Source organism: Alosa sapidissima, chromosome 4 (assembly GCF_018492685.1).
Source record: "Alosa sapidissima isolate fAloSap1 chromosome 4, fAloSap1.pri, whole genome shotgun sequence".
In the NCBI taxonomy this organism is placed as follows: domain Eukaryota; kingdom Metazoa; phylum Chordata; class Actinopteri; order Clupeiformes; family Clupeidae; genus Alosa; species Alosa sapidissima.
Window position 1 is genome coordinate 20,343,558 of NC_055960.1, and position 20,947 is coordinate 20,364,504.

At 42.4% G+C, this 20,947-nt stretch overlaps 2 protein-coding genes across 4 annotated transcripts in view; both read left to right on the top strand.

Moving 5' to 3' along the window:
- per3 (period circadian clock 3) overlaps positions 1-20,947 on the top strand; it is a 47,153-nt gene that overhangs the window by 21,233 nt on the left and 4,973 nt on the right. The window contains exons 21-23 of one of the 2 annotated variants that reach the window (XM_042090387.1): positions 26-209; positions 854-1,004; positions 1,672-3,586. In XM_042090387.1, coding sequence (XP_041946321.1) covers positions 26-209; positions 854-1,004; positions 1,672-1,800 — 464 coding nt within the window. In that variant the 3' untranslated portion in view covers positions 1,801-3,586. Of the gene's footprint in view, positions 1-25; positions 750-853; positions 1,005-1,671; positions 3,587-20,947 lie in introns of those variants that run through there. The other variant, XR_006031367.1, reaches the window with a different exon arrangement.
- Positions 14,425-20,947, top strand: part of LOC121707674 (metabotropic glutamate receptor 4-like) — a 204,613-nt gene continuing 198,090 nt past the window's right edge. For both annotated transcript variants that reach the window (XM_042090391.1, XM_042090390.1), the window contains exon 1: positions 14,425-14,805. The gene's annotated coding sequence lies outside the window, so the exon portion shown is untranslated. The remainder of the gene's footprint in view (positions 14,806-20,947) is intronic.

A 20,947-nucleotide genomic window follows, 5' to 3' on the forward strand; every position in this document is an offset into this window, starting at 1 on the left:
TGGCTCGGTCCCTTCCCGTGAACAGGCAGCAGCAACAGCAGCAAGTACTTTGCCAGCAACGACTCGTCGGACACGTCCCGCAAGGCCCGCAAGAGCCAGGAGGCCCCGGAGCACGTCCACTTTGAGCACGCCGCCGTGCAGGACTCACTCTGGACCATGATCCAGCACACGCCCGAGACTGTCATGATGAACTACCAGATGCTCCCAAGGTACCTCTCCCCAAACAGCAGAACCCCCACACACACCCCACCCCACCCCCCTTCTCCCTTATACCCGCCCCTCCACTCCCCAATACACACACACACACACACATAGGTCCTCGTGCATTCAGAGCTAGCAGGCCTTCTGAGAAGAGGGCCTTTCGGGGGGCCAGCGAGGAGGAGAGGAACGTCAGCCACTGGTTCAGGGCTTCCCTCTCAGTTCACTGGCTCTGGCTGCAGGTGGCACTCAGCAAGGTCTCTGTGCTCTGAGGTAGGTGGTTTCAGCTCAGGCTCCCAACTCAGGTCCTACCTACTAGACGGCACTCGCCAGGTAAACTGATACTTGTATGAACTGATCATATAAATCCAAATGCTTAGTGTGGTACCTCTATAATAGCTGCATTTGTGCATGTGTAACAATGGGGTTGGGGGGGGGGGTCAGCAAGATTGTCCAGGTTTGTGTGTGTCCAGTGGTGTGCGGGTTCATTCTGTGGCAATCTGAACGCACCCACTTCTATAATTCAACTTAAATACAGCCGGGGTTGGGGGGTTGTGTGTGTGAGGCTGTGTGGTAGGGTGTTCTCTGTCTCTGAGGCCTGTTTGGTGTGTGTGCGGTCGTGCTCCTGACTGTTTCTCGCTGGCTGTGCACGCAGGGACCAGACGCAGGTGCTGAAGGAGGACCAGGAGAAGCTGCGGCTGCTGCAGCCCCTGCAGCCCTGGTTCACACAGGAGCAGCGCGAGGAGCTGGCCGAGGTCCACCCCTGGATCCAGCAGCACGGCATCCCGCAGGAGATAGACACGCAGGTCCGAACAGACCGAGTCCGCCAACCACACAAACCAGCCTGATAGTATAGCATTTGGCTTTTTGCCTTTATTCAGATAGGACAGAGAGCGAGATTGGGTGGGATCGGAGGAGAGAGAGATTGGGTGGGATCGGAGAATGACTCAGATTCACATCTGCCACTTGCAGCACAGTTCCCCACACAGTCTTGTGTCTTGGCTCATTCACACACTCATCTGTTGTTTACATTCACAGCATTAGTCCATTGTTGGTGAGAAAACTGGTAAAACTTCAGAGCAAGCACAGGGTTACTTTAAACTTCAATGAAACTTTGACTCCCTGATAAATAAACTAGAGTGGAAGGAACTGGAAGTGGAATTCCCGTAAAAGACACCACTCCACAGAACAGCTGTCTAAACCACCAAACATTTGTCAGGCTTTTGGCAGTTTTATGTCACGCCATTTTTCACTGAGGTTCGGTGCAAGCACAAGGCAGATCAACAGAGCAGCAAAGAAAGCAAACATTAAAAAGTGTCAGAATGGCTTTGTCTCAGCTCTTAGCCACCACCAGTAAGCACTGAAAATGAAGCACTATTTTATTTGGACAGCTTGGACAGTTGACGCTACATTAAACACTAATAGCCCTCTCCTTTACTCTCTCTCTCTCTCTCTCTATGTCCCTGTCTTTAGGGTTGTGTGATCTGCAGCACCATGGATGCAGGACCAGGCTCTCCGAGGTCCCCCAGCCCTCCCACCCCGGTAAGCTCCGTGCCCCAGGAGGAGACCCCCCAGGAGCCAAGCACGGCCCCCAACACCTGACCGGTCCCTGGGCTCCACCCCAACAACCACCACTTCATAAAACCAACAGTTTTTACCCAACTTGTTTTCTCTGGGGAGCCGTGGAGACAAAGCACAGAACTTGGGTCACCCAAATGGATTCTATCACATCTCTGATCCAACTCTGGTTGCTGCTGGCATCGCACAGACAAACCTCTGCTACTGTGAACCCTAACCTGACATCCAGGTCATGAATATATGTAAACAGTACATATACATATTTATATTTGTATGCCTGTAGTCATGGCAGTTTTTATTTTTGTAGGTTGTTCAACAGTCAGAGGTTTTACTGCCGGCCTCAGTAACCCATTGGGCTTGGACTCGGAGTGTAGTCCGATTGCGTATCTGCTCGACCGCGTTTTGAACTTATGATACCGAACCGGCGGCCCTGAATGTCAGAGGATATGCGTGGATGCCGGCAGCTCAGCTATCCACGGGGGGGTTGAAAAGACATCCGCAGTGCTTGACCTGGAGAGTGAGCATATGATGCGTGGGAGTGGTAGACTTGAGCACGTATGCTCCCGGTTTAACACCGTGCTGGATGGGACCATGGCTGTAGGTCTTCTCACACAAAGCGCACAGATCGGCCACCACTGGTCTCCTGTTTGTGATGGTCAATTGTGGTGAATAACTTGCTTAAAATGTCAAAACAAAACGAAACAATATGATTTGTTTTCTGCTTTTTTTTTCTTCTCCCATACAATTATTTTTAATTCACAGTCCTAAAAACAAAAACACATTGTTTTCATGTCCATGATTCCCATGCATTGATTGAAATGCAGAAGGACCTCTAAAGCAGAGAAATGGGATTGAATTTCCCCATGGGATAGGTCTGTGTACAGCTCATGCGCCAGGCCAAACAGTCTCCTACTTGTCTATTGCACAATTAACTGTAACTGCGGTATCAGTTTAAGATTGTTAAGTTGTCTCTCTGTTTCGATGTTTGTACAAGTGAGAGAAAAAAGAAAGAACTGCAGGTCTGAAGAACTGTGTCGTATGGTTGTAATAACCATGTGACTATCACTCAGCAATGGCTAGCCTTTTGGCTGTAGATATGGTGTCATGGGTGCTTGCCTGTGTATCTTTATTCCAGCAGTGCTTAAGTGTTGGGTTTGTGAGGCCTTTCGAGCCTGTTTGCCATACTGGGTCCTAGGGGAGCCTGAGAGCGAGAGGTTAAGGTTGCATCCTGGGAGCAATTATTTGTGCATCATCACACACGTCAGCAGAAACTGCACACAGATAAGATGGTCATAATGGAATCAAACCTTCATTGCAGTTTTTTTTGTTGTTTTTAAATTTATTAAAATGTAATTTACATGTCAATGCCAAAAAAAAAGAACAATTGGCTCATGTGGCGCTCTTGAAAATGTTCATGTCATATGTTTTGTTTCTCTGTGGATGTCACTTTTAGTATCGTCTATGAAAATGAAAGTATACCTTTTTAATATATGTTTGTTGGGTAGGTTATTACGTTTTCGCACTAAAGACCTGGGAAAGGGGCCAGTGTATTCTAAAACACACACCAACCACACAGTAAAGCAAAAGAAAAACAGAACTGTTGTTTTAGCCAGTTTTTATTAGAACCCAGAACCAACTAGATTTTGTACAATTTTAAGCGCAAAATCCATATTCAGAATATTACAGTAAAAGTTTATTTTACAGCCCTTAATTTGCTAAGTGTATTTAAAAAGAAGCCATTTTTGTCTTGAATTCAGGGAGGAGGTTTGTGACACCATGAAATGTCTAAATAAAGACCACAACTACTTGAGATCAGTCTTCCTGTAATTTTGTTGGATGTAAAGCGAATATCACATGAAGGCCCTATAAGGTTATTGATTTTATGTACACCGGTAATACTGTGTGAATTCTGTGTCTAAAGTATGTCAGTTCATCAATTCATTTTATTTCCATTTGCATTTAATTATGCAAATTTTTAAAAGATCAGTTTATCACACAATGTTCCTGCTTTCAGTACTTAACAGTTTAATTCATATCTATTTCTTTAAGCTTATGACCTATCTGTTTAATATTCAAATCTATCCATCGTCCTGGGTCACTTAGGTTCAGCTGTTGGAGCGGTGCTTCGACAGATAATAGACAAATAATTGAAAACTATTTTCATTTTTTTTATTGAGAATAGAACATATGTATATATCACACACACACACACACACACACACATACATACAAGATTCCTGTAGACCCCTGAACAAGCTGTGTTCTGTTGTGACCAAAGTGCTAAATGTTTCCACCTTCAAACTAAAGTGTCGAAATTGAATTGAGAACTGTTAAGAATGATAGACCAAAATGTGAGGTTAAGAAATATGCAAATGTTTGGCTTTGAACTTGATTTTGCATAAAAGCCATTGCTTTTCGTTTTGCTTACTTTAGGACACCATGTAAGTGCAATCATGCCTAAGGGTACATGGATTGTTCAGAACTGCATACACAAGGGTCTTATCAAATATAATCGGCTTCTCTGGATGAACTTAGATTCATGCAGGGTTTGAATTATTGCAAAGTACTTACACTAAGAACTCCATAGATTCACTTTCCTGAATGTGTGAATTGTCTGGCAGAGAATGGAGCTTCATTTTCTATTCTTTCACCAAATGCCACCTGCAAAGCTTGTAGGATTGAGAGGGAAACCCAAGCTGATCAAGTACACACAACTCTGCCTGTTTTCCAGATCTGAGTGGGTATTTCAATACAAAAAATCCCTGGTTGTTTTGTTTATTTGTCACAATCACCCTCTGATTGGGTAATTGCTCAAATAGCTCTATCCTCATATGTATACATGCATGGCAGGTGTGCTTTTTTTCTCCAAAGCAACTAACTAGTGAAGTAGAGTGTAAACAAATGGCTGATCAGGGACAGAACATAAACCACTTATTTCCATAAATCCACATTTTGGTTTTGCTTGATACAAGGACCACATTGCTGAGAGTGCAAAACAAGCAGACAAAGAATAGTGGTGTCCGGAAGCAGTGAAGGAGCCATTACGAACCAAACGGATTTTGTTCTACTGTGGTTGAAGGCATATTTAATCTGACGAGTGCTTTGAACTATGTTGCTTTTGTAGGGCCTTAGAGGATTTATACACTTGCATTCTCATATCCTCCATTGGCAGGCAGTGGTGGTCTGATTGGTCTGCATATGTTCAGGAAATGGTTTCATAGAGTTGCACTTCATGTCAGCTTTGTCTAACTATGAAAATAAGTGAAACAATAATTTTTAGTGAATATGTTGTTCTGACACAGTATTAACGAATTACGTTCCTTTTTACTTTGTTCATTCTAAAGCCATATTCTTAATAGCCCATTTTTAAATAATTGATTTTAATTTATTTTTAGGCTGTATCTCAAAGAAATAGAACAATCCATTTATAAATATTTCATTGCAGAACCTTTTGATGACATTTTTTCTCTTACAAAACCAAGGCATCCTCCATATTTTTGCAACCTGGTGCCTGGCGGAAAGCGGATTATTATCCCAGCGCAAAGTTTATTCTTATTTTGCACGTCTCTTATTGAGCAACGTGCCAAGGGGTGTGGCAATTAACAACCTGAGAAGGGATCTGGCGCATTATCTAAAAAATCGCTATCGTACACTACCTAAAACGCATTATGCCACTGACCACGTTACTGTTACGCCCAAAACACACCCATGACTGATTAAGAAACCTAGGAACGCCTTGTTGCACCATCCGCCTGACGTTTGATAACGAAAACACACCCAATGTGGACTGGACATCCTAGTAAATTTAAATAAGCTTTGGACTAGTGATCATGCGTTTTAGACCACGAAGGGCCCTAAGAGAAACCAGCTTGTTCGAACAGAGGTCTGATAACTGCACAGACTGCATTGAGAGACTGCTCTGTCGATAGACGCTTAACCAGCTGCAGCAGTGGAGGGGGAGAAAGGACAGCGTGCAATCAGTAAGACCCAGCGACAGAGGACAAGATAGCAGAGATGGGTGGGCTGTCTATGTGTGAGCAGTCCGGATGAAACCAGCATGATGAATGATAGAGTTGGTGATGAGGTGCCTGGTGGTTTGGGTAGAATAAGGAAACCTTTGATAATATCATGGCAGCGCAATAGACCAATTTCACAGTGTCCAGGTGTCCAGCCTCATTGATGTTAATGATAACCTTAATTGGCAGGGTAAAACGTCTTCCTGTTTCTGTCTTTCCTGTGGACTTTTCTTTTGCTGTCTATGGGACAGTTCTCTTCCACAGGAAGTTGATTTACACAGCGGCCCCATCTTGTGAAATGGGCTAATTAAGGGGCAGGAAGTAGCCGACCAGCCACCCTCTTGAGGCCAAGCCCCGAGTGTCATTATAGCACCTGCAGCAAGTTCGCAGGCAGCTTCCGCTCCTTCGGTGTGGCCAGACAGGTTCCAGGGCTGACACATCGCTAGGTCTGATTGGACCGCCCCCGTGCACACCTCCTCACTCAACTAAAACTAAATTTAAGGATCAGCACAGCATTTTTTATGCGCAGGTCAACCAAAGAGAGGACTATTATTAGCGTCATAGCGAAGCGGTCATATAGGGATTGTCAAAGTTTTTTTTTTCTTTTTTTCGTCATCTTATTTTTGGTCAACGATACCCGGGACACCGAAACACCGGGGCACATGAAATTTGGTGGGTATGTAGCCCCACTAGACTTTAACGGAAAAATTTTGTTTGGTCCCTGGGGGCCACTCCCCCCCCCCATCCCCCACCCCCCCCCGCGCTGGGCCCCCCGAAACCCAAAAAATGCAGTTTTTCCTAAAAAACTACCTGAACAGTGGCACCGAGGATGAAGACATTTTTATGGTATGTTGGTCTCAAGGGCCCACATCAACCTAGCCCATAATCATTCATTTGTGATTTGCACCCCCCCGGTAAAAAATGAAAATGCCATATCATTCTGCTTTAATCGCCCCTATCTTCAGTTAAGATGTTCAGAACTGCACCTAATTTTATGTGTATGATTAACCTGGCATTCTCTGGGGGTATGCCAAGTTTTATAGAATTTCATCCATGGGGGGGTCTAAAAAAATTTAAGTTGTGTGTACATTTAGTGACTGTACACTCATTGGCCTGTAGATGGCGGTGCACACATATACACACGCATACACACACAGGCACGCACATACTATCGGTATCGGCAATTAGAACGGCTGATACATAATTACAAATTCAGTAGGATTAAAGGAAAACCAAATATTCATCATCAATTGGCTGCATTTCCAGTATTGGCGTTAGGTAGTCGTTTGTCCACCAGATGGCGCATCGTTGCAGTGAGATGTAATTTTGTTGGAAGTTAATCTAAAGTGGGTTGGAAAGACAAGGACAACACTGTAGTTTACCGCAGAGAATGTCTAATAAAGGTAGGATGATTTCCACATGAAATGTAATTCCCATTTCTTCTTGAAGCCTAAATAAATCTGAGAATGTTTATCGGACATGTTTGGTTTTTACTGCAGGTAGGCTACGTTAATCTTGTAAATTATAGCCTAGGGGGTAGGTAAAATAATGTTAGGCTACCGTTATCATTGCTTAAGTGATGGAGGCCAATTTGATTATGTATTTGTAGAAAACCATAAATGTGGTTATAGGCTAGCATCTACCAAGCAAATTGATAACAGCACTAATTCTATCTTTCGACTGTCATCCCATTCTCTTATGACCATAACCTAGGCTACTAAGCAGGAGCTAAGTGAGTTAGCCACAACACTTCGCAGCTTGGTAGTTGTAGTCTATGCGATTAAAAAGCATGTGTGTGTGAAGTATCCAAACAATGATAACACTTTCTTTATTATGGCTGCTTTAGCCACAGACCTTCAGCTAATGAAGTGTCCACTTCATTCGCGCTTTCCGTGATTCACGCAACTGCGTGAAATGTATTACTACTGATATGCAAAACTATTACCTTTTCACCAAGAGGTGGCAGCTTAAGTCAGCTTGATACTGTTGGTTCCCAAAGGAGATTTTATTTGGGTCGCCAGCATAGCCTAGTGACAATGTTGTGTAATAGGCCTAGCATAGGGCCTACCTTATAGCTTATAGTTTAACAGTCACGGTTTTGTCATAACTCCGTCTATGCATTTTTGCATTTAGAATAGCTCTTAAACCGGGGGGCGAACGTCGCAGAGGGGGCGCCAGTGCGTGGATATCTCAATCGCAACATTGAACAATATTTCTACCATGGACTAAGCTGGGTGAACCCAGCCTGATCTGCCGGCGATTTCTTTTTCGATTTCTTAAAAGTTTGAGCTTGGTCTGGTGAAAGCCAGACTAACCATGGACCTCACAGTTGCAAAATGCAAGGGAACATGAATCAGCCTATTTGCACAAACAATAACGGACAGCAGCTCTTCAACTTGACCCGTTAAAATGTGTATCTAGAGACGCATTTCATGAAGGCCCTTTTGGACATGTCAGTTATTTGCACCACTGGGTAAAACTGCATTTTGTTTTAGACTACTGGTATTTAATTTGTGCATTGACAATTAAGTTGAATATCATATGAACTAGATGACTAAACTTATGTAGAAGAAGAAACATTCACAAAAATCCATGACATGACCTCTCTTCTTGATAGCTGTTGAAAACTGCATGGATCTGACAGGGATTGTTTTGTTTAATAATAAATAAATAAATACATTATGCTGCTACCTTTTGCTTTTCCCAAATACAATGTAGCCTACAGGTGTACCTTTCATCAGTCCAGTTGCAATGGATGGACTGTGATGAACTGTCACCTACTTGTGATTGTTTAGAGATTTTAAAGGTTTTATAACAATGCTACAAATTTTTTGGCAAGTGCTACAAATCTATTCACCTTTGCAGCGCCACTGCGCCAGTAGGCTACTTTCTGTGCAGCCCGCAAACACACATGCCAAACAAGCATACACAAAAGTTTCGAGTGGGGGATGGAGTAGAAGATGGAGACAAATTGATTAATGTGATTTATTTTCGCGGAATGGATGTACATGACTGAGCGGCGGTCATATTTTGTACTGCTATGCGGTACATCTAGTTTCTGATTAATTTAATGTTATCTTCATTGGGAAAAAAATGGTGCTTTTCTTTCAAAAATAGACATTTCTAAGTGACCCCAAACTTTTGAACGGTAGTGTATGTGTCATGGACACATCAGGAACTTATAATGCTTCATATTTATTAGCAATTGTTGTGCATGCACAGATACTCAAGAGCATTTGCCTAAACCAGTGTTAAGGATGTACTTCTTAAATGCACAAAGTAAGTAGCCTACATTGGCACAGGCTTATGTGATTGAGATTCTATAAATTATCCTCTGGACCTCTAGCCTACTGTAAACAACGATAGTGTTTAATGTTCCGATCATCACAGACCACATTCATTTTTTATGATAGATAGATAGATAGATAGATAGATACTTTATTAATCCCCAAGGGGAAATTTAAGAACATGAAATCATGAAAAAGCCAAACGACACCATAATCCATTTTCCTCACGTCATTGAAATATTTTAAAATTGCGTTCATCTCATGGTGATGACCTGTGGTGTAGTCTACGTAATACGCAGGACTACGCAGTATACCCACTTAAAAAGCATCAACATCTCAGTATACCCACTTAAAAGGCAAATATAGGTATTAACATTTGGGGTTGATCACAGTGTACCCACAGCTAACTACTACATCCAGGGGCGTCATGCAAGGCAAAATTCAGAGGGGGCACAATCAGGCAAATTTTTTCGGGGGGGGGGGGGTGGTTCCTGTTAGAGGGGGGCCGGTGATTTCTCCCCCAGTATGCTGCTAAACATACCATTTCAATGCAGTTTGGGAGGGACAGAAATACCTTAACAGAGCAAGCAGCAACCATCCTCTATCTGAGGACTAAGCTAAAGTATCTATTTTGTAAGTTAATGTAAAACACATAGGTTGGTGAAAGAACTGTAAGCTCAAATTCAGCTCATTAAAGCATGTTTAGACACACACATTTACACTTAGGCCTACTACACATGATTTTAAAAACAGTATCATTGCAGTTGTTATGATTTGATTGATATGTGACCTAAGAACAATCTTACATTAAAAAAGTTGCTGAGGTCTGACTTTGTGGTGCTCAGAAATTAAATTATTGTAATCTTAATTCATGTGATGAAGGACTTTGAAAGAAGTTTGACAGGTTTCAGTGCTGAGTAAGGTTAACCCTAAATATTTGAATATTTTACTAGTAATATATTTTTCATGACCATTATGGCAAGCAATAGGCTACCTCATTTGTAAGTTGCTATCTGCAAATCATGAACAAGTGACCTGATAATAACCTAGTAAATAAAGTTATGAGCACGAGAGAGACTATTATAGGCCTACTTTCTTGCCCTCCAGATCATGGTCATAGCGATCCTATATAAAACAACTTTAAGCCTCCTTTTGAACGGGTAGCCTATCCCTTTTCCTTACATGGATTAGCAGACAGATACGTGAAGAGAACAAGTGGAGAAACATCCAACGCAATTCCTTGGTAGCCCTAATGTTATTAGGTTGGATTTTGTAGTCACTGCAAATCTAACACCCTCGTTTATGAAACTGGAAACAATTGAACCAGGAGACTTTGCCAAATATTTGTAATAGTAGCCTAGGCTACGTTATACTGACACCATGTAGGCTAACGTTAACGTAATGCTCTGAATTCGCGGCCAACATAAAATCCATAGTTCTAACTATTTGATCAAGTCAAAATGTCCTGGTCAACTACAAATAATTCCACTACTTTTTATTGCTTAGCTAGACTACTTACCACTTCAACACCATTGACTGTATCTGTAACTGTAACAGTTCAACTGTTCAAACTGTAGCCTAAAGTTAACTGTAACAGTTCAACACAAGCAAAACATTGCGAGCTGAATGCACGTGTGAGTTGTTACGGGAACATACACAGACACCAATTTTAGGAAAAGGGCTGTTGACTGGTCTTCAGCTATTTTGCTACGGTTTATTGCACATCTAGAAGAATACATTTGAGCCGTTATAGGCTCTGGCTTATTATGAAGCATAATAGGAACAAAGTTATGATCAAAAAAATGATCAGGGACGAAAAATCCGAGGGGGCACCTTAACTTCAATGGGCATGACGCCACTGACTACATCACAGTATATCCACTACAGCTAACTACACCACTGGTGATGACCAGTGTTACACACAAAGGGGATGGTTAATCTTGTGTGGTTAACATACAGTCATTTCTTAGCCCCATTGTGTATAAACTGCAGGACAGTTACTATGCAAGTTAATTAATTAAATAATGAATAAATTGTCCAAAATGTCTAAATGCTCTGTAATGCTGTCTGAAGTCCTGTGTGTACACCAGGACTTCAGACAGCATTACAGAGCATTTAGAGTGTACAGCCGTACTCACTGCCGTACTCACTGTTCTCAAGGAGAATTTCCTCTGTGTGTGTGTGTATTCACACCAAATTGGCCTACCATAACTTCCCAACTCTACACAGTATCCCATTTACTGCATGACAGTAGGCTATTTACAATGTTCTGTAAAGTTTGTAAACACGTTATCAAAATGAACTTCAATCCTGCAGGCGCCCCTGGGTGGGATCATCTCTCTTTACTCCTCAGAAGTGAGTGTCCAAAGGTTTTTTTTATAAGCCACTAGGACAAAAGTCCTAACTAATGCTTTAACTTATTATGGGGAATTAGTGTATTAAAATGGTAAAATCAATGTTTATCTGAGAAGTGAAATAACTGAGTTGTCTATTTGATTCCATCAGTCATGTCTGATGTAGGAAAAGTAATGTTATGGTATGCCTGCAAATTTAAGTTGTTGTTGTTGCTTCCAGGATGACAGGGTGAGAGTGTAATGCAGTGTGTCTAAAATGATCAACCACTGTGCAGTTAATAGCAGTCAGCCTATTTGAGCCCTGGAGAGAGGTTATTCGCCAGAAGATCAGACAAAACTGCTCTAAATGTCAGACACACCTCTAGGTAGAGAAGGCATATAGACTAAAATTCACACCTGGGCAGCTTTAAATACTAATGGTCTCCCAAGCTGTAACTTTAGTAAATGGAGGGTTCTTTAATGCATATCAAGTCTGATGAATAGGACACTTCTATTAAATAAAATGACTTTTGCTGATGCTATAAAGAATAAGCATCCCCTCAGAGGCTAACTTGGAAGCACACAGCAGCAGCTTGTTAGATAGTCATGATGACCCTGATCTGACCCGGTGCTTCCACAATTATAGTGTGAAAATTACTTTCAACTAATAACCCCTCTCTGATCACCTCGGATTTGGCATTCCAGTCATTAGCAGCTGCAAATGACCTCTGGCATTAAGCAGAGGGAAGCTGGCCATTTTAGTCCAAAAGATAACTCATGGAGATGTCATACATGAAAACTGAGCTATTAATAAATATATCATAATATTACTGATTTTACCCAACAGACACAAGGTATTCAAAATCCTAGTTTAACCCTGATGCATGAAGTCCAAGTGGACATTGGGCCACTCCATTGCTGCATGGCTTCTACAGTGGATAGCTGCATCAGTTACATTTGTATTTATTGCAAAGAAAGTAAAAATGCTATATTGAAGAAACTTCAATAAATTATGCCTCCTAATTTTAATCAGAAAAAAAGTATTTTACAGATATTACAAAGTTCACAGGTCATGTCCATTGGCATCTGCCATTTTGCATTCATGATGTTAAATGTCCGAATAATAATAAATAGCCTAATAAACATAATGCTCACGTAACAGATGATTGGGGGATTCCCCTGGTTTGGAGTAGGCTAAATCTTGCCAATCATGTTGTTTCAGACGATATTAGAATATCTGTTCATTGTAGTGGATGCTGCACATGAAAATGTTTTAGGCTACCCTGATAAAGAGTCCACTTCTTCACTCTAAAGATCCAGTACCTAAACAAGGGTATGCAGATGAAGGTAAGTGGTAATGAGCTATATCCACAAAAGCCGTCAAGGTTGATAACCTTCACGAGGGCCCTCCAGTGTCTATTCAAAGATATTATTGCATAGCAGCGGCGCTGGGAAACACTACAGATTTGCCAGTGTTGCAGAGCAGTGAACTAAGTAATTCAATTAAAACTTCGTTTTGCAGCATTTTACATTCATGTTGCATAATAACTCAATTCCTTTTTAATTACTGAATTACTTTTGTCGTTGTTATTACAGTTAGCTTGAAAAGTCATGCTTTCGAAGTAGGCAATAGCTTCTTCCAACACTGCCATTTGATTTCACAAAAACCTCAAACCCATATTGGGATTCGAGTGGTCTAGGACAGTTATGCTTACTTCGTAGAACAGAACTAAGTGTAGCCAAATATGAAAGGGAAGTCATTCTGATTATCTCGTGTCAGACAGATGTTTGATTGTTTTAGCATATATAGTCCAACTAACGGTAGGCCACAGTCTATGATAGGCTACACATTATTGCACCTTTTTCCTCTAGAGTAGACCTATATTTTTTCTAGCTATCATTTGAAATGGTAAATCAACAGTTTGAAAACATTTTACATGACGTGTTTTTTACGAGTTGCCGGCAATATGAATTTTCATCAGTGAGAGTAGCGTAGCCTACTCGATGAAAGATAATCTTACTTGGCACTTGTGGGCGCTGTTAGGCTACTTCATGCAGAACACGTCATGCCTGAACCTGATTCCGCGCTCGCTGTCGAAATAGTCCTTTCATTCACACAGTTTCAAGATAAATCATATGGTGCATGTGCATATCAATGATAAAACATATGCCTGCATATTCTATTGCAAAACATTTTACGTTACCGAATGCTTTCATTTTCATATTGCTTGAGAATAGATTCATATAGGCTAAATCATGTTTGACGAAGATTTTGTTCCTGGGTAGCTATACATACAATTTTACTTCCTATGGCATACTAGCCTAATTTCCATGTCGACTCTTTTCGAATATAATAATAGCTGTTATTGCAGCTGAAAAGGCTTTCTATAGCACCATTTTCATTTCGAACGATTAGTTTCCACCCCCTGCCGTTGCGCAAGCACCTATCTAAGGAATCCTTACGCTTTGCAAACACTTGCAATGGATTAATGTAGATGTTCACTGGGGGTTTCGGGCTAGTCGAGGGCTCTCAAACCGCTCTCCAGTGAGAATCCATTGAGTTTTACTTTCTCATTCATGTCTACTCTTACTATGATAGATAGCCTAACTCTATGGAAAGTAGCCTAATTGTTCATAACCTATGTATTTCAATGTATGCATGGAAACAGAGTCCATTATTAAGTAGCCTATGTTATTTTCTGGTTAATTTATTCTGTCTACTTGTTTATTATCGTTTTCACTATATTCTAGTTCCTAATTTTCTGAGAGGTGGGGTCTTCACATATAGGCGTTCAGTCGTTTAACTTAAACAGCTGGTTTACAGCTGGTCTTATATATGTTTGTCACGATGAAATAGGTTACACATAAAACACAAATTATAGCAAACCTGGTGGAATGCTTGGGCATTCTTTGTAGCCTATAGCAGTTCTGCATTATCTACGTTGCATATGATCAAATGTGCACTGTGGGCGGTGAGCGCACTGCATCGCTTCAGTTGTGCAGCCACATCTGAGCTAGGCGGTTCGCTCTACCATCAATACCACCAGTCACTCTCATATCAACACCGTCTTTACATCGAAAGACACCGATAATGGAATCTTTTGCCGAATTGCTCTATTAAGCCTATTAAGGGGAACAAAGTTGTGAATAAAAGGGGCCCGTATTCCCCCCTTTCATCATCACTTTTTACAGCGCAACAGCTACTGGTGGCGTTAATTTGACAATTCTCCTGGATATCCCTCTGAACAGTGGATGGAGTTGTCTGGAATTTGAAGAGAATATTGCTCTTTTGATCAGCACCACGCCGACGATTTGATAACATGTTCAGGAATAAAGTTATGCTGAAGGTGTGGATCAGTACGCAAGATGAAATTGCAAGGGCAGAATAGACTGGTGAGTAAAACTGGGTCAACTTTGAAATATTTCATTGATGAGCTGGGGACAATATTTGGTGTGCCCGGACTCTAATAACCATACACACCCCTCAGCCACGCAGTTTAGATAGTGTGTGCTTCTGAAGTGTTAGGCATTTTCCTCATGTACAATAACGACCCTTTGTCATACAACGCTCCAAGAAACAACCACACATTCTGAACGCATTTAATAGTTTGCTTTCGCCAGTTTTCATGTAAAACCATGTTACAACACTGTGAGTGTTTCGTTTAGTCACAGCGATGCTTTGTCAAATAGCTTATCCTGCAGATCTTTCGTCAGCACTGAATTTCTATAAAAATCAATATTTACATTTTCCGACCTCCCCTTGTTATTTAAAGCATTGGAGGCTGGAAGGAAGAACTGACACCAAATTAGATGTCACTGTATTAGCTGCATGCATTAAACCCAATAGAGTCACTTGGGGTGGATTAAATTATAGGCTGAAAATCTTATTTCTCAGTCAAATAAAGATATGGAACTCCCAGAGTGAGTCTTTCTGCTGGGCTTCCTAGCCAGCTCACAGGCAGCTGAGATTTTCTGCACAGGTTTCTTCAGGTAAACAGCAGCGGATTGCTCTTGGTGGATAAAGATAGTAGGGATTGTCAATGGAATTCTTTCCATTTGCTGAACCTCAACCTCTTCATAGAGGAGAATACAGTGACGTAACAGTGTCTCTATCAATTGGTGGACAAATAGCCAGACAGACAAATGCAACAGGCTCATGGATTTGTCATGCAGAGAGGTTCCAAATATCTGATGTTTTTTTTCTAATGTGAGAGAAGACACATGCCTCCTTTATGTGTTTTTCACTGAAGAACTTGGAGGATTTCTAGATATTACATTATGTTTTCAGACATGTTCAGTAATGACAGTGAGTGTTGTAAATGGTTAATGCCTCCCCCTATCTACACCAGAGGCATTTATGATTGATGTGTTATATAGTTAGAGTCATTCATCCAAGTCAGCTGTGGTGGCCCTCTTTCTTCAGCACCTCTTTTTTCGTTTACTTGGATTTCATTTGTACACCCACGGTGCTTGATTAATTTTCCACTGCCCTCTGGGCTTTGTATTCATATACCTCTAATCAAAGAAATTAGTTGGGCAGGCTTTGATGAGAGAACACTTGAGATAAAAGAGCATTGAATGATGACAAAATCTTGGTGAGAAATAATGTTCCAGCATTGCTTATGTGAAGGTGTCAAGGCGACCAAACAAAGGAGCCATTTCTGTTTGGTCAGTTAGAGCACAATGACGGACCACAGACCAGCACTCGTATTTAACGAGCAAGAGTGATGTTAAGGGATTCTAAGCCTCCTAGAAACCGTATTGCAGCTTAAATGATGTTAATGACATTAAATGTAGCTTAAGTCAGGGGATGAGTATGCGTCTGTGACAGAGATACGGTAGAATCCTGTGTAATTCTCCGCCCAGCCATGCATACTGGGAGCCTGATTTCACTGGTGCCAAATGTGGATGAAAGGCCTGATCCATGTAGGGAGAGAGCTGTCCACTCATCACTGGACTAATTATCCAAAGAGTCGGGCTCAGCAGAAAAATAGATTCAGATTCAATTTGGTCCCCTCTCTCTGAGGCCCTCTCTCCACCACGGGCGAGGGTTTCTGTGGCTGTGTTATCAGGTCGTCCCTCCTTGCACGTTCTCAACCAAGTCAGCATTGTGCCAGGCAGCCCCAGGAGAAAGACAGATAGAGAGAGAGAGAGAGAGAGAGAGAGCAGAAGAGGGGAAGAAAGAGAGGAGAAGGGGAAAGGAGGAGGAGAGAGAGAGAGAGAGAGCCTGCCGGGGGTTCCATGGGAGGCTTCATACCGGTAGCCCGGGTCCAGGGTCTTGGTTAACTTTGTTTGATACATCTCCCTCAGCCACCCATATCTCTAACTTGCTCTCGGCCACTTTTAACAAGTGCAGACTCAGCGCCACGAGTCCCCCCAAATAGCTGTGGTTATGTGAAGATCATTAAATATGTCATCGGCCTGACTCGGAGTTATAGTGGAGCTGATAAGCCTGCTGAAATCTTGCTAAGTTAACTCATCCTGAATACATTACACAATGCCAAAGGCCCAGGGTTGGCATGGACCCTCATGTAGTGGGGCCATTCATCTATCAGATGAGCCCATGCAAAGAGCCTTTGATGTCCACAGCACTTGTGCACAATTGTGTTCTCTAATGAGTGATGAGACATTCTTACGTGTCCAGTGAAATTGGTGCTTAGTGTGTTCATGCATGTGTATGTCTGTGCTTTGTGTGTGTGTGCGTGTGTGTGTGTGACACACACACACACACAAAGCACAGAAATACACAGTGTGTATGTTTGTGTGTATGTGTGTGTGTGTGTGTGTGTTTGGGGGGGGGGGGGGGGTCATACAAATGTGTTTTGTGTGCGCATGTGTGTGTGTATCGTTTTTTGGGGATATAAATGTCTGAAGGGGTGTAGAATAGGATGACCGCTTGTGACTCACACAGCGCGTCCACATTCCAGCTCAACTCCCTCACTTTCCCCCTGGCTGCGGCCATCTGCTCACCACAGGACCTCGCCAAAGAGCTCAGTAGCTGAGGAGCATCCAGAGAATGATGGAAACAAATACAAGGAGAGAGAGAGATAGGGAAAGCAAGAAAGATATGGAGTGAGAGAGAGTGAGATAGAGAGAGAGAGAGAAAGAAATATATGGGGGAAGAGAGAGAGAGAAGAAGAAGAAACAGATGAGGGAGAACAAGGGTGCAGGGGGGAGGGTAATCAGGTGAAGAGACATTGACATGGAGAGAGAGACTTAAAGAGGGGAATTATGGGAATGGAGAGAGATGGAGCCTCAGTGAAGCGCTGTGCATTTCAATGAGGGGGAGGTGCACACTCTAGTCAGGAGAAAACAAAACGACACATTATGTGCCCAAAGGGGCCAATATTTGCCATCTCTTATAGCTGAAAACTAAATGGCTAAATGATCTGGAATAGGCTAAAAGCAGTTTGTGAGGCGTATCATCACAATATTTGTTGGACATGACCAAAAATAATGAGTGAAAATAACATTTACAAATATTGTAAACACCATGGCACGTCATGAGTCTAGGAAGTACAACTGCCTAATTATAAACAAACTTATAATGAAATATGGCAGTCGCTTTAAGAGCTGTTTTCGTTGGAAAAGTCGGAAATGTTATCAAAGACCTTTTGCTCTTGATTGGGCAGGGCTGTTTCAAATGAGGAAACACCACCTGGGATTGCCAATCCATGGTCAGCACCTACTCCTACAGATGAGTCATAAGGGGTGTGTGTGGGCTTATCTTATAAATAAAAACTCTTGTGATCACACCAACCGTCAGGAGAGAAACCCACCTCTGAGCTTGATAAATTACTTCTCGGTACACAGTAATTGCACATGTCTGTGACTTTCTCTCTCTCTCTCTCTCTCTCTCTCTCTCTCTCACACACACACACACACACACTCACACTCACACACTCACACAATCTCTATCTCCAAATGTCTCCACACCTCACATGCTTGTACACACTGTTCACTTCTCACTAACTGAGTGCCCTGCAGGAGGAACAGAAACACACTTTTATTACTAGAATTTCACACTCTTTGTCATATTTATTAACACTTCATATGTATCGGCATATATTATCTATATTGTAACATTCATAGCCAAATAGGAAAAAAGAACGAAACAGCACTGGCCATTAGTGAGGCACCCACCCACCACACCATAAACTGACGTCAGAATAACTGATGTCACTTCCAGCAATCTAACAGTTTCACACATGCCTTAGAGCAGTGGTTCTTAACTGGTCTGGCTTTGGGACCCACAATTTCCCATGTTCATGAAGTCACGACCCATATATATTTTATAGCGTTCAAGACAACAGATTTGGTGAGCTACATGCTAAGAAAGCGAAGTGCCTGTAGGCCTATTTGTTTGGAACATGCTGTTTGGCATTACATTTGTGAAGTCTCCAACTCCTGGTGTCACCTTAAAGTACTTGACAGGTCTGTCTTTAACAGGTGTACTTTATTATGAGGCATTTTCACTCATGTTCCAGCAATTGTAGAACATCGCACACTGTGGATTCTGCACCATTTCGTCTCAATTTAAGTCTATTTGAAATGGGCGATTTCTTCTCTTTTTTTAACCACAAGCTCCGCGACCCACCCAGAATGGTTCCGCGACCCACTTTTGGGTCCCGACCCACCAGTTAAGAACCACTGCCTTAGAGAACGCATGGTAAGACAGGAGAATGAAAAGTTGTGGCACTGGAAATATGTTCTTGTGTTAAAATGTGTACCAGAATTAGATTAGAAAGAATAATTATTAGGGCTGTAATTCAAAGTCAAAGTCAAAGTCAGCTTTATTGTCAATTTCTTCACATGTTCCAGACATACAAAGAGATCGAAATTACGTTTCTCACTATCCCACGGTGAAGACAAGACATATTTTGCCAATTTAGGTCCACAGACAAACATAACATTCAAGTAAACAAAAAAGTAAGTAAATAAGTAAATAAGAGGGCACATATAATAATGAAAAAATAAGAGCAGCAAAATTTGGTTGAAATTGTGCATAGACAGTCAATAAAATACTAGTGCAAAGTCAGGCCAATAAAAGGCTTGGGTAGTTCTGTTTGACCTAAGTAAGAAAGAAAGTGGCATAGTGGTGCATGTTATGTAAGAGCAGCAGAAGTGTTGTGTTTTCAGGACAACAACACCAAGTTGTAAAGTGTACAAGTGTGCAAGTGTAGTAGTGCAGGTGGCCATTTTGGGTCCAATGTCCAGGATGTTATGTGTTATGTAGCTGAGGGTGGAGGGGGGAGAGGAGGGAGAGAGTTCAGCATCCTTACAGCTTGGTGTATGAAGCTGTTGGTGAGTCTGGTAGTGTGGGAGCGCAGGCTTCCCAGAGGGCAGTAGATCAAACAGATTGTGAGCGGGGTGACTTGCATCACTCACAATTTTGGTCGCCTTGCGGGTGAGGTGGGTGGTGTAAATGTCCTTCAGGGAGGGGAGTGAAGCACCAATAATCCTTCCAGCTGTGTTCACTATGCGCTGCAGGGCTTTCCTGTTGTATTCAGTGCAGCTTCCGCCCCACACAGCGATACAGCTGGAGAGGATGCTCTTAATGGTGCCTCGGTAGAATGTGGTCATGATGGCTGGTGGAGCACTTGCTCGCCTGAGTTTCCGCAGGAAGTACAGGCGGCGCTGAGCTCTCTTCGCCAGTGATGCAGTGTTGGTGGTCCAGGAGAGGTCTTCACTGATGTGCACCCCCAGGAATTTGGTGCTGCTCGCTCTCTCCACCACAGCACCGTCGATGGTCAGTGGCAGGTGTTGGGTGTGACCTCTCCGGAAGTCAACAACAATCTCTTTGGTCTTGCTGACGTTCAGCAGGAGGTTGTTGTCCCTGCACCACGTGGTCAGATGGTCGACCTCCAACCTGTATTGAGTCTCGTCGCCCTTAGTGATGAGACCCACCAGAGTTGTGTCGTCAGCAAATTTCACTATGTGATTGTTGCTGTAGGTTGCAGTGCAGTCATGCGTCAGCAGGGTGAAGAGCAGCGGACTGAGCACGCAGCCTTGGGGGGCCCCTGTGCTCAGTGTGATGCTGCTTGAGGTATTGTTGCCAACACGTACTACTTGGGGCCTCTGACAGAGGAAGTCCAGTAGCCAGTTGCAGAGGTAGGTACTGAGTCCCAGTTTGTCAAGTTTGCAGATGAGTTGTTGTGGTATTATGGTGTTGAATGCAGAACTGAAGTCTATAAACAGCAATCTCACATATGAGTCTCTTTTTTCCAGGTGGGTGAGGGTAATGCTGTTAAAGCAGGTGTTATTACTGTAAAGGTGATACCGTCGATAAAATCATAGTTGAGTGTAAAGCAAGAGAGTTGCAGTGAGAGAAGGAATAAAATAAAGCAGGACAGGAGCCTCATCCCATTTTTCCATTTCTTCATTAATATTTTATGTATGCATTTCTCCTTCGATTTATCATTATACTATTTATGTATCAGGTTTAAGAGCCTTGCTTACGGGTGTCCATTTGAAGTGGTGGCAAAAGTCCATGGTATAGGGCAGAAGTTCAGCGCTGCTTGAAATGCTGCAGGTG